The 13,819-nt window shown below is 39.3% G+C and overlaps 1 protein-coding gene across 1 annotated transcript in view; it reads right to left on the bottom strand.

Annotated features, from left to right (window-relative positions):
• cep89 (centrosomal protein 89) overlaps window positions 1-13,819 on the bottom strand; it is a gene marked incomplete at both ends in the record, with an annotated part of 80,123 nt that overhangs the window by 47,788 nt on the left and 18,516 nt on the right. The window contains one exon of the mRNA XM_079256887.1: window positions 12,315-12,404. Within this exon, the coding sequence (XP_079113013.1) occupies window positions 12,315-12,404 (90 nt within the window). The remainder of the gene's footprint in view (window positions 1-12,314; window positions 12,405-13,819) is intronic.

Below are 13,819 nucleotides of genomic sequence, written 5' to 3'. Positions count from 1 at the left end.
ATAGGTTTTGGTTTTCACTAAGGGTTTTGTGCATATTTGGATATTCACCTATATCGGTGAGATTATATTGGAAAGACTGTTTTCAGAGGTTTGTATAACTCGTCATAGCCAGAAATGCAAGCAGTGTAACCTATTGGTTTTTGTGCATCACTGATTAACTTGAATGTCTTTAAAGAAACAGTGGTATATTTTTGTTTTTGTTTTTTTTTTTAAATGTATAAAGCTAAGATTATCTAAAATGAAAACAGAACACTAAGATATGTGATTTGGCCTCATTATCTTATCTGTTATATTAGCCTTCAGCAAAAATGTGATGAGGTTGTCTTTGTTGTCTCTCAGCCTTTCAGGCTGTTGTACTGAATCAATCTGGTGCATGTGAAACAAACAAGGCTAGTGCATCAGGACTTCAGTGTCAACCACACGCTTTCCATTTAATTTCGTCTCGGGTTGAACATAGTCTCCTGTGGCTTTCTGCTTTTTATGTTTTTCTCTGAGTGTCTAAAAATTGTTTTCTTAGAGCTCCACACCTATTTTATTGTTCCCAGTTTATCTTTGAGACATGGTAAATTATTGCAGTTGTGATCAGAAATGACTGACATTTATAAAAAAGGTTCACAGTATGAATTGTTTTATAGATGGTTTCCATTGTGTGAGCTGGACTTGCTGCTATGAGTGTTTTGGAATTTGTGGGTTTTATCAGTTCACGGTAATGTGGCTTTGTTTGGAGACAGTTTGTGCCAAACAACTCGACAAATGTCATCTTTCTTGTACTCACATGCGTTACTTCTTTTTACTTCAGGACTCAATTTAAAACCTTGTGTGTACAGTGTTGATAAGTGAAGGACCTGGAACTCCTATTATTCCATTAATTTTCTCATGTATTGAATAAAAATGGTAAGTATTTTAATCAAAATGCAAATGTCGCATTTTGACACTGTTTCAGATAAGTCTTTCTGTATAATGAAAGTCACGTTAATTGTCCAATGTATGCAGTCTATATCTACCAGTCAGCCACAACATTAAAACTACCTTTCATGCATTGCATTGTGCCACAAAAACAGCTTTAAACTGTCATGGTATAGAGGTGGGGGCTGAATTGAGGATGTCCTGTGTTGTCCTGCAGATCCTTTGGGATCCTTTAAGTACTTCCATAAACTGTAAAAAGATGGACGTAGCCTCCGTGATGTCACCCATAGGTTTCTAAAGAGCTGCATTGAAGCTCAGTGGGCGGTTCCTACCATCACCATCTTGGCAACGTCACTCCTGTTGTCTCTCCCAAAAAATACAAAAATGTTCAAAGAGGTGAAGCTGAGACTGGGGCTGTGAACGTCTCGTGGACGACTGATATCTCACGATTTCTGACCTGTCTGTAGCTAAGAGGTAACCAAGCGAACTCAGAGCTAACGGGAGTTAACCAGCTAACAGAGGTAAGCAGGCTAAAGCTAAGCGTCAAGCAGTTAACCGGCTAAACACCGTGGTTGTTCTACATTCCTCCTTCTTGAAGCAGGAGATCGGGTTCCTGTCAATCAAAAGAAAAAGCCCATTAATAAATTTCAATAAGACATTACTTCAAAACGGAGCAGTTAGAAAAAAATTCACTACCACCAGGGTTATCATGAAGGTAAACCTGACCTATTAAACCTAAAATGGATTTTTGTACCAGGCAGTAAACATGTTTATTTCTGTTGTGAAGTTGGTCTTTTTAACATGGGAGTCAACGGGGATTCGCTCTGTTTTGCAGCCCCTAGTGGATGAGGGGGAAACTGCAGTTTTATGCACTTCGGCATTGGCTTCTCTTTTAACCACCAGAGACTCCATCCATCTTTCATATACGGTCTGTGGGTACTACTCATCAAAGTAATACCCACGATCTATAAAATCAACCAAAATTGTGCAATTTCAGAATGTAATCAAGTGGTTTTAACATTGTGGCTGACATGTATTTTTCTAAACATTTTGTTCATTTCTTTTGATCATTGTGTCTTTACCAAGCTCTGTACCTACTCCTTCGTATTCCCTGTGTTTCTATACAGCAACTGCAGCTCTCAGCTAAGCACCACTCAACTGATCATACATGCTAGACAATGAAATAAACAGAGAATTATTTTCAATTATTATTTTGTGTCTTTATTTCTCCGCCTACTCCCTGGCACTTGAGTCTGCTTGAATGCCAGCCAGTGTTATGACTAAAATCACGGGTTGATGTCACGTAGCCTGTCACATCAAGCTCAAAAAGACGATGTGCTGCTTTTATACTTCAAAATCAATAAAGCCCGCAGAAAAGGGAGCTTATTTGTGATTTCACAAAGGGCAGTGGTTTTTTTCCCAGGCCCATTCAACACAGTTGACGGCAAAGTGCATTATTGACCAGATTTTCTCAGAAACTTCACAAGTTTGATGAGTTTGTTGTGTGACTGCACAAATGTGCTGTCAGATGTGACTAAAAAACATGACAGATTATGAAATGACCCATTCTTTCATTATCAGTGACACTGAATCAGGATGACAGATGTGTTACAATTAATATCTCACCGGCTTTAAGCTAAATAATGGCATTAAGAGACCATGTACAGAAGCTGAAAATGACTGAGTAGTTTATATAGTGAAATCAGTCAGACATGGACACAGCAGGAGGAAAAAGGTAAAACTAAACTAAAAGAGAAAAACAGACACCAGCAGCAGGTCAGAGAGGTCATCAAATACTTCATTTTCTGCCCAAGTTCCTGTTAACAAGATTCAAGGTCTTGTCAGTGGGGCGTTGGTTCTGCTGTGGTTCATAAATGATCCAGGTTGTAAATTTTATTTGTTTATTTATAAACCACTTTTTATGCAACAAAGCAACACAAGGTGCTTTACAAAGTTAAAAGTAGTTCATGCATATCAACATAAATCAAAGCATTTAGAAATATTCTTAAATCTCTTTCACACACTTACACACCCACACACACACGAAACAGAACGGTGGCCTTTCTTTGTGGAGTTTGCATGTTCACCCTGTGTATGCTGGAGTTCTCTCCAGGCACTCCGGCTTCCTTTTCGACCATTCGAAGATATGCATGTTAGGTTGATTGTAAACTCCAAATTGTCCGTAGGAGTGATTTTAAGCGTGAATGGTTGTTTTTCTCTCTGTGTTGGCCCTGTGATGGACTGTCAACCTGTCCAGGGTGTACCCTGCTTCTCGCCAAATGATTGTTGGGATAGACTTCAGCTTCCCTTATCTGGACTAACCCCTCAGTTCCACCAAACATGAAAGTGCGGCTGTGCAGCGCCTTGTAGCTGATTGTGGCAACACTAGACAGCAGGAGTGGTTCTACCAGGTGCGCTGCGGGTTTCTGAAACATCCCAGAAGCGCTGCCGCTTTCTGCTTCTCTAAAATATGTGTCTGCTGGCGTCTAAGCCACGTCACTCTAGAGCTGAGTGGATCGTTCAGGCAGGAAATCAGTTGATGAAAATCAAAGTGGACCAGTAGATTTTACCAGTACTGCATTTTAAAACATAATTTCTTCATTATTGGCGGCAACTGCACTAAGCCATCAGGTGAGAGAAGATCTCACTTCATAAACACCATGGAAAATGTGGCATTTATTTCGGAGGTGGAAAGATGCATCGTTTTGACACCACACATCCCTGGGTTTTTTTTGGTCACTTTAAAGCCTTTCTTTAAAGCATTTTAAGTACACCCACTATGTCAGGATGTCGCAATCCTCAAGTGAACCACGACACAGACGTTCCACTCTGAATGGATGGATGGATGGATGGATGATATTTTCTAATAAAAAAAAAATGAGGCTCCTATTGTATAAAAAAAAAAAAAAAAAAAAAAAAAAGCTTACCAACAAACAAACCACTCATAATTGTTGGATTATACTAAATTAGAAGCTCTGAATGAAACTCGATAAGGAATAATCTAGAAACTAAAAGAGTCAACTCTTTTAAAGGTGGAGTATGTAAGATTTTCAATATTTTCAAAATAAATTAACTAATAAAACAACTACAATCATAATTTTAAAGTTTTTTGAACATGTAGGTTCCAGTCTGTTCATATTTGATGCGTTATTAAATTACAAGTTTAATTAATGACAAATGACAAAAAGCCCTTTTTTTTTTTTACTGGTAGGCAAACATTTAAGAAGGGTCTTTGTCATTAATTAAACTTGTAATTTAATAAGACATCTCATTATGATTGTAGTTATTTTTTAGTTAATTTTTTTTTTTTAAATATTGAAAATCTTACATACTCCACCTTTAAGGGACTCCAATTAAATGAGATGAATCTTTGAAAAGCACTGGATCACTATTCTGTTGTTTTTCACGTGATATCAACGGGACCCTGAATTTGATCTCCCTGAACCGAGTGCCACATCAGGTTGTATAAAAAATGTCTCCTCTTCAATACATCTAAAAACAACAACCAGTTTGGACCTTTACTCGTATGGCGAATCCGTGTCCGAGTTACTTGGGGTGATCCAGTGATCTCTCCATTCACACAGCAGCTACTTCTGTAAAGATACTAATTAGCCCACAAGTGGTGTAATTATTCAGACAAGCTGCAGTGATAAAGAGCTCTTATGTAACCAAATCAGTTTATTTAGGTTTTGTTTTTGTTTTTTTTTATAGCTTTCCAGCTTGATTGGTTAAACTGATCCAGAAATGAGTTGAAGATTAGTTTATTTCTTCAATTATAAGTGTTGGAAGGTAAATAGAAGGAACGAATGCTAATGTGACCTACAAGCTACCTAACAAATTAATCTAATTTTAAATTGGGGAAAAAAAGTCCCATCCCACGCTGACGTCAAGCAGCACAGGTCAAACCTGTAGCCCGGCTATATTTATACGTGCATTTGGTTAAAAATTCAACATTTTCAGGTGTTTCCTGGAGATTGAGTGGCATGAATTTTAATTGGATATGAATAATGAAGTCACAATCTGCTGTCTCTTTATGGCTCTCAGGTAGCACACAAATCTTGCCCGTTCAGTTCATTCGGTGGCAACACACACTACGATCATGGCAGGTTGATGGTGATCACGAGCTGCGGTTTCAGCCAGTCACTCAAAAGAAAGCAGTACGTGCTGGAATTTGGCAGCATTTAATGTTTGAGGGTCAAAATTAGAACAAAAATGTGAACAAAGATTTTGCTTCTAGTGGAATATGCAACAATTTTATGTGTGTATAAAATAACATGTCCAACTCTGGTCCTGCAAGTGTTTCCCTGCTGCAACACACCAGACACACATCAGACTTGATTAGCAGAGTTGTGCAGAGCTTGACATCAAGCTGTGCACCAGTCTGCTAATTATCCTTTTCCACCGTGGTCCTTGAGGACTGGAGTTGGCCACCCCTGGACTATAAAACAGGCTGGAAATCATAATATGGGTGGAAATGAGCTGCTTGGTGCAGATCTGCACTCTCCAAGTGCTTTTCTATGATTTTTGTTTTTCATTTGCTTTCCCTGCTCCTGCATTTGACACACACCTGTTGCTAGATCCTGGTTTAACTACCAAACACCAGAAGTCGGCCACATTATGTTGTCCTCATTTCTAAATGTCAGAACAACAGCATTAGTGTGTACATGGATTTAATATTCATCCTGTATCAAATTCTCAAGTGGTAAGCGAGTGCCGGAGGCGAGTGTGACCGATTTGGCAGATAGAGGTTGCAGGTTGGGGGGTAGCATGCAGGAAGTGGGGAAACGGTAAAAGCTTTTTGGAGATGGAAAAGCAACTGCAAGTTGAAAGCTGAAGAATAGTAATGATGAAAGTAGGAAAGCGCAATCAATCAGGAAAAGAATCGTGGAAAAAAAAGGGATATACAATTAATAAATTTCATATTCAATCTTTTAGCACATCTTCTTTTTATTCCTGGATTTAGTTATTTTTTATAAGATTTTTCTTATCTTTTGAGGCAATCTTGTCATTTCATACTCCAGTGAGCTGCAGAGAGCAGAACAGGCTCAAACTGGGGAAAAAAAGAAGCAATGTGCATTTTCTATTTTAAACTACCTCTGGGCTCAGTGAAGTGGAGCAACAAAAGAAAGAAATCCATGAAGTAATACAAGCTGAGATTTAATTTGATAACATTACACAGGAAGGATGTGGGCTGAGGCCAATGGAAAGATGCTGCACCTGGCTTTTCAGGCTTTAGTCTAAGGGATGCACTGGAGAGATTTGCAGCCTTTTAATCAGCCCGTCAATGCCACTTCAGTACCTTTTCATGATGCTTCTTGTCATTTTGAAAAGGTTTGAGTTCCACATGAGAACCGAACTCTGTTGCTATATGAGGCAGACAAATAAACCTGCAACTGCTACCAAGTTACTGGATTTTTCTCACTGTGAAGGTCAAGGTTTGTCAATACTTAACAACCCTCTGTACCAATCAATCTCTAAACTGGAACAAATAAAAACAAATAAATAAACAAATAAACAAATAAAAACCAAACACTTTTCTGCCTTTTTTTCCTGTCCATTTACTACACACTGTCAAAAATATATAATCAATGGGACTAAAATTGACTCTTACCTTTTCACATACATTGGACATTTTAATTCCAGTATCATGCTGTGGGTACATATCTCATTTTACGCATACAACCATTTTGACGTTGAACTTCCTTATTCCAGATGTGATGGATGTTATCCTTGCAGCTTTCTTTATCTCATTACATGGAAATCTGTTTCTTCAGGAACTTCAAAAAGCTCAACACAACTGTCACGGATAACTGCTTCGGTGGGACTGTAGATGTCAGCTTACTGCGTTGTTACAGGATATCTGTAAACTGAGGACGGAAGAACTGATCTTCCTGAACGTCTCTGAATTCATGCTGCTGGCAATGTTTCTTCCTACATCAGTTTAACCCCTTAACCAGCGGTGCTCCGCCCCGGGCTGTTTTTATGTGTTTTTAAAATAAAATCTTGTACAATCTGTTTGATGATTCATATTTCAATCTGCGCATGACGGACCCGCCGGTATGCTATTGTATCAATGAAGCTGTCAATGTTTTTCTGATATAATACCGGAATCCGTTTATTAACCACAAGGAACTGTGAGAAACCTCTCTTCTAGGGCTTTGAAACTCGCAAACAAACAAAAACACACACAACCCCCCCCCAAAAAAAATAAAACATGTGACAGTGGCTGTGCCTGAACATCTGCACTTTTTGCCCTGTATAGTGGTCAAGTCACTTTCTAGGTGTGTCGAATGTTGAATGTCCAGAGAGAAAATAGTGGTCCACTCAAAATTACCCACAATGCATCTTGAAAAGAAGTGAGCGTCGATGGTCACTAGACATGTCAATACAAACCACAATGCATTGCAGGCAGGAGCTCAAACTGCCACAAGTGACACAAACGTTGAAGCAGGTTAAGAAAAAATACTGATAATTAATTTTATATCCTTATTTGTTGAATAAATATGCAACCAATAAAGGATAAAATATAATATTAGAAAATGCATCTTTTCCACACGAGGGTGGGGTGGATTGGATTTGGAACAGCGTGTGGTGGTTGCTGTGGTGGATTTATCCATCCACACATCCATCCATCCAATCATCTATTTATCCATCCATCCATCCATCTATCTATCATCCATCCACCCATCCATCTGTTTATCATCCATCCATCTATTTATTTATCCATCCATCCATCCATTTATCCATCCTTCTATTTATCCATCCATCCATCCATCTATTTATCTATCCATCCATCCATTCATCCATCTGTTTATCCATCCATACATCCATCTATTTATCCATCCATACATCCATTTATTCATCCATCTATTTATTTATCCATCCATCCATCCATCTATTTATCTATCTATTTATTTATCCATCCATCCATCCATCCATCCATCCATCCGTACATACATCCATCTATTTATCCATTCATCCATTTATTCACCCATCTATTTATCCATCCATCCATTTATTCATCCATCTATTTATCCATCCATCCATGGTCAGGTAGTGGGGAAACAATTCCAGTAGAGAAACCCAGACATCCCCAGTGACACTCTGCAACTCTTCCTGTTGGGATATGGAGGTGTTTGCAGTCCAAGATGGATGTGTGTTGTGAGCCCACCCGGGGTCCCCTCCCACCTGAATGTGCAGAGAAAGCCTCTATAGCAAGATAACCAGGGAGTATCGTAATCACCTCAGCTGTCTGCTGTCAGTCTCCTGCTTCAGACTCCCTCCAGATGCTTGAACTTCTCACCTGAACTCTGAAAACTTCACAGGAAACTCTCTTCATCCTCTTGTTATCTTGTCTATTTGAGCGCCACCTACATTTAATCATCATAGATAGGGGTGGGAAGGAGGTGGACCAGATAACCGAAGGTTTCCCCCTTCTGCTCAGCTTCCTTTTTACAACAAAAGCAGTACCTTTATTACTGCATTCTGTATGCTGCCACGATTTCTGAACAAGATCCTGAGATATTTAAACTTCCATGCCTGAAGCACAGACCCATTCGTCGCCAAGAAAGAGTACCTTTCTCACTTTACTTTAATCATTAAAATTAATGAAATCATCAATTATCAGAGTTTGTCAACTCCTCTGGCTTTTCATCTCTGCGGTAAATGTCGATCCTAGTCTCAGCCGTTGCTCCAGGACTGTGATTTATCTTTACATGTTGGAATATCTCATGTAGACAAGTTTCACGGGTTGGTGCAGCCCTCCATGAGCCTCTCACCCAGCATGTCATCTGTTTGACTAGCTGCCCTCAGAGGCAGGTGCGACAGGTCAATGACCGTTCAGTCCCTGGCCCATAAAAACACTAGTAACAATAATATCACGCCCCATGAGTATTCTTATCATGTGTAATTACGTTAATCCGCCGTCCCTTCCACTGTGCTGGATTTGTTAATTATTTACTCTTCTACTATTGGCATGAGGTTTTTGTTTGTTTCTTTTTGCCTTGCTGTTGCCTGGTGTGACTGATAGGAGCTTTTGTTTTGTAATGACTGTGTTTATTATATTTAATATATTAATCTGAAAGCACAAATGGAGAAGAACCTGCTGTTTTATTGTATGACACATACAGGATGAAGAAACTAAAGGTTTTGTGTTTTTTCTGTTATCAACTTGTATTTTTCTTTAGCGTGACCAGAGGACTGTACTACAAAGCTGGATTTTCTCGTACCAGGATCTCTTCAGGTCTAATCCTGGGTTTTTCTGTCCTAGGACGCCGGTTCAGCGCTTACAGTGGTAAATCGCCATGGTAACTTACCTGCTTCCGGTAAGGTTATGTTCTGGCAACAAATATAAAAGCACCACCTCCTGACCAGTCAGTTTTCCTAAAAAATTAACACCCATTTTTAGGACATTTTGTGTGCGGATCACGCGAGGAAGAAGGGGGAAGGAGAGAAAGAGTCTTTGGGGGTAGTTGCATCCTTTTGACGTCCCCAGTGACAGTGTTTTTACTGGATGGACAGCAATACATTTGCCACCTGATGGCCTCTAAAGAATAAGCCTGTGCTATGATAAAGTGAAATTATGTGATCAAAATGATGAAACAACTTTGTTTCATGGCACAATTTAAAAGAAAAATTCATGTTCTCATGAATTTTCTGCCAGCATCCCCTCCTGTTGCTACGGAGTGTCTTGTCTGGGAAAAGTAGCTTTTCTGCAGGGTTCTTCCATGTCTGTGATTAGTCAGACGCTGCAAACCCTTTAGGTGAAAACCAGATTCCTAGTACCGCTTATTAGGACTAGGATGCACTAAAACCGATATCAGTTTCAGTATCGGCTCAATACCATGTGTGTGTACTCGTACTTGGTATTAATAAAAGTGTACCGATACCACAGCTGATACCACACCAGTCAAACCAGTGCAGATGTGTTTGATGACATGCTTCGGACATGCTTTAAAAGAAATAAATGCCATAAATGTTAAAATGTGACATTTTTTTGTTACACTAAAAGTGAGATATTTGTTTCGCACATGTCTAGTTGTATTTGGGTAAAACGTACCAAAATAAAAATATATAAAATTTACAGCTTAATGAAATCTTACACAGTTATAACAGCAATAATAACCATAGTCACAATAATGTTCACATGAACAGATTTGTTGTCGGCAAATATCGGTATCTGAATATATTCAAATTTCAGATATTTGATCGGGACTCCCAAAAACTGGATCGGTGGATCCCTAATCAGGACTGCAAGTCTGGGCAAGTCAACCCAGGTAATGGTTGGGATATCCCACTTATGTTAGTCCAGCATCTAGGGGCCAGGCCTGTAATTACTCTCAAATCCTCTTTTCTTTGTTTATGGCTATTTTTCAGAACTCCCCATGCTTTGATTATTTCCATCATTGTTTCTTTTTGTTCTTTTATTTCCTCTCATTACAGCTTTGCTGTTTGTCTGTTAGCGTTCTTGTTTTCATGTTGGTGTTTATCCTCAGGCTTCAGATGCAATCTCATCAGATTAACACACAAGTTGCCCTTTTATGTGTGGAAAAGCCATGCAGACAGGAATGCCTGGGCAGAAAGTTAGGACCACTGCATTCAACATCACAGCCTTTGAGTAGGTAATATTCCTCTCATGCTTGCCTTTTTATGTCAGATCCAAACACCTTGTCCTAAATGCCTTAATTTCATCGACATACTTTCAGAAGGCGCTGCATGTTTACACCAAACACCTGCTGTTCTGTTGTAGATCTGCAAATGTTAAAGTGAGTGATTTGTGGTGATAAGATTACAGACATGAGGATTATTAAATAAAAATTAAACAAAAAGAGCATCCACTGTATTATTTAAATTGACATAGCAGTAAAATTATTACATGTTAAGATACAAATGTCAAAAACGAACCAACAGCCTCACTTACAGGCCTTGTAAAAAGGTTTGTATTGTAACAAAAAAACTGAACTGATAATGTGAATGAAATCCATTAATAAGCTGTTTAGAGCAACATCAGCAGCACAGCTACGGACAAGTTTAATTCCCTCATTAAATTACAGATGATTTCATGTTTGGCTGGTTGGGAATAAGAGAGGAGGATGATTCAATCTAGAAAAACCTTTACTTGTACAGAAAAAGAAAATTAAAACTACCTTACGTACATCTGAATTTTCCCTCAGGGATTAATTAAGTATTTTTCATTTAATTAAATTCAGTATAATTTCATTAGGTGTGAAAGGAGGAAGTAAAAGAGGAAGGAGAGAAAAGTCTTTCTGCACAATTAACATTTTTCTGGTTCAAAGGTTAAATTGTCCTAACTCCCCGTATTCACACAGAGACATCGCTCTCTTTTCTGTTGCTATGGCAATCCTGATAAAACTGTCAGAAGGACTGAAATGTTTCCCCTCCTGCCATTTCTTGAGTGACAACAGCTGCTGAAAGCTGGGAGACTCGGACTGCCGGACTCGGACTGCCGGACACGGAGCGCAACATGAAGACGATAGAGCACAGAAGGAATGAACAGAGAGCTGCAGACAACAGTTCAGGGTTAAGACACAAAGCAATGTAGCACTTTATGTAAAACGCTCAAATGTTGCCATGGTGATTCACTTGAATAAGCTGTTATACTTCAGATGTTATCAGCGTATTGCTTTAGTTTGTCAAACGAAAGGATGTGGTGAAAAGAATGAGACTGCTATCCAGTCTCTGACCCAAATATCCCGAGCAGCCATCATCAGATCATTACATGTTTTGATCACTGGCAGGAGTGAGTCATGCATACATGACTCATTCCTGCATATCTGTCCATTAAATGTAGCTTAAATGTGGATGTTCGCACGGCTTTTTAAACATTACAGTATAGCAGTACAAACAACACTCATCTTATCATTGCTTTCATGCTGGTATAGCGTCACATTTATGATGGTTTTGTCTTCACCTTTAAGATCCTGGCAGCGTTTTTCTGTCCGTTCCTCACATGGTAAAGATGTTCAGCTAAACGAGCCCTGACTCAGGTTGAGAGATGCAATCTGAGAGACACAACTGTTAAATAGTGTTATGTTTTCTGAGTGGTAGGGGCTGATAGGAGCTGGTTTATCGACTGAGTGTGCTGATCAATAAGATCTGCACTTGAGGATTATCTTGAGTAAAATAAACTGAAAATGTGCTTCAATCTGATCAGTGGAGGCACCAGCTTGGCGAAATGCATAACTTCGCAAACTGCCGCACAGCAGGGGTTAGGACTGAACTAACAACCTGTCTCCAGTGTAGCGGGGCAGGCTACGGGTTCTCGGCCAGAGTATTTAGATGCTTTTACAAGCAAACACCCTACAAGTCAGTGAGAAAAGGCTTTGTGAACATACTGTGTGAATGTTGTGCCATGAATGGACTTTTCAGGGTCGCGAGAAAAAACTTACTTTCACCTCTTCTTGTAGTTTGCCAAACCGAGCGGTGCCATTCACGATCCTGCTGACGAACCCCTGCTTTTCCTGCTGGAGAACCGCAGCCTGGGCAGGTAAACAGGGAAAAAGGAGGGTTACTGAGCTAGGAAACAAACACAGGGAGGGCAGAACACACGTTTGGAAGAGGGGCGTGAAGGATTACAGGAAAAGTGGAAGAAAATGAGGTGAAATGCAATGTTCAGTTACAATAACTAACCTGCAGTCATTGATAACTATTTAGGAACAGATAATAATTATTCAGCACTTCTTAATCATTGTGTTGTTCAAAGATGGTAAAGTTATTTCCTGCACCCCATAACAGCTTTTTCCAAACATAGGCGGATATTTATTTGCCAGTTGTTCACTAAACATCTTTAGTTTGCTTGACGAATTACTCGTCCGATGTGGTGTCAGCGCACGCCTCTGCTCTCAGTCAGAGTACCTGAGTTTGTCTATGTTCACAAGACAAAGTCTCCTTCCCTCAGATCCAGCTGAGTTTAACATTTTCATTGGTTCCCGTTAGTTTTACATATAAAGCCTGATGTTTGACAACGCACTGTTGTGACTGTCTCTACCAAAAGACAGTTAATGCAAGTTAATATCAAACTGTCTTTATTTTAACCCGTTAACCATCAGGGCCCTTTTCGAAGATGATGAAGACACAGTGATGATGCAAAAAAGTGTTTTTGTTTTGTTTGCGTGTTTAAAAGAAGAGAAGTCTCTGTCAGCTCTTGTGGGAAATAAACACATACAGTTCATATTAATTATTATTTCATCAGAGAAGCATTGACAGCTTTACTGATACCATAACACTGCATTGATACCATGACGGACCGGCAGGTTTGGTGATGAGAAAAACAAAATGATACGTTTTTGGGATTTATTTATTGCCTGCCTAAAAATAAATAAACTGACTGTGATGAAGCGATAGTTGTCATTTTCCCTGGACTGGAACTCATTGCTACAAGTCATCCCTTTTTGTGCCATTCCTGTCGAGCTACTTTTAAAAAAAGACCTTCAGGGATGGGTATGTAAACAGAAAACACATTTAATCGTACATAATAAAACTCGTTGTCTCAGAGTTTTTCTTTTATTTGAGCATTAGCATTTACTCTCACAGCACCACACGCGCTGCCCCAGAGTTTAGAAATAATGAAGCGTCTGATATTTTATGGTGGCTGGAAAACAGCTTGGTAAACTGGCGCCACTTTGTGGTGGTAGTAACCATTACTACCCATTACGACCAGCTGCTGGTTAAAACAAGAGACGGCAGTCCCATAACCTATTTTATTTACTTCTGTAAAATGACAAATAATGAAACCCAAAAACTCCAACCTCGTCCCCCTAACAGATGTTAGTGCCCAAACATCCTCCAGAACAAAACAAAGGTAGTTTTAGCAAACTGACTGTCTGTGATCAAATCGTGTATTTATCAGAAATACAAAGTTTATATAAGGTCCTCTTTGTGCCAGCGTTTATTT

This window comes from Telmatherina bonti, assembly GCF_933228915.1.
Source record: "Telmatherina bonti genome assembly, chromosome: 1".
In the NCBI taxonomy this organism is placed as follows: Eukaryota; Metazoa; Chordata; class Actinopteri; order Atheriniformes; family Telmatherinidae; genus Telmatherina; species Telmatherina bonti.
The sequence above is the reverse complement of the archived record's forward strand: the minus strand, read 5'-3'. Positions and strand labels throughout refer to the sequence as shown.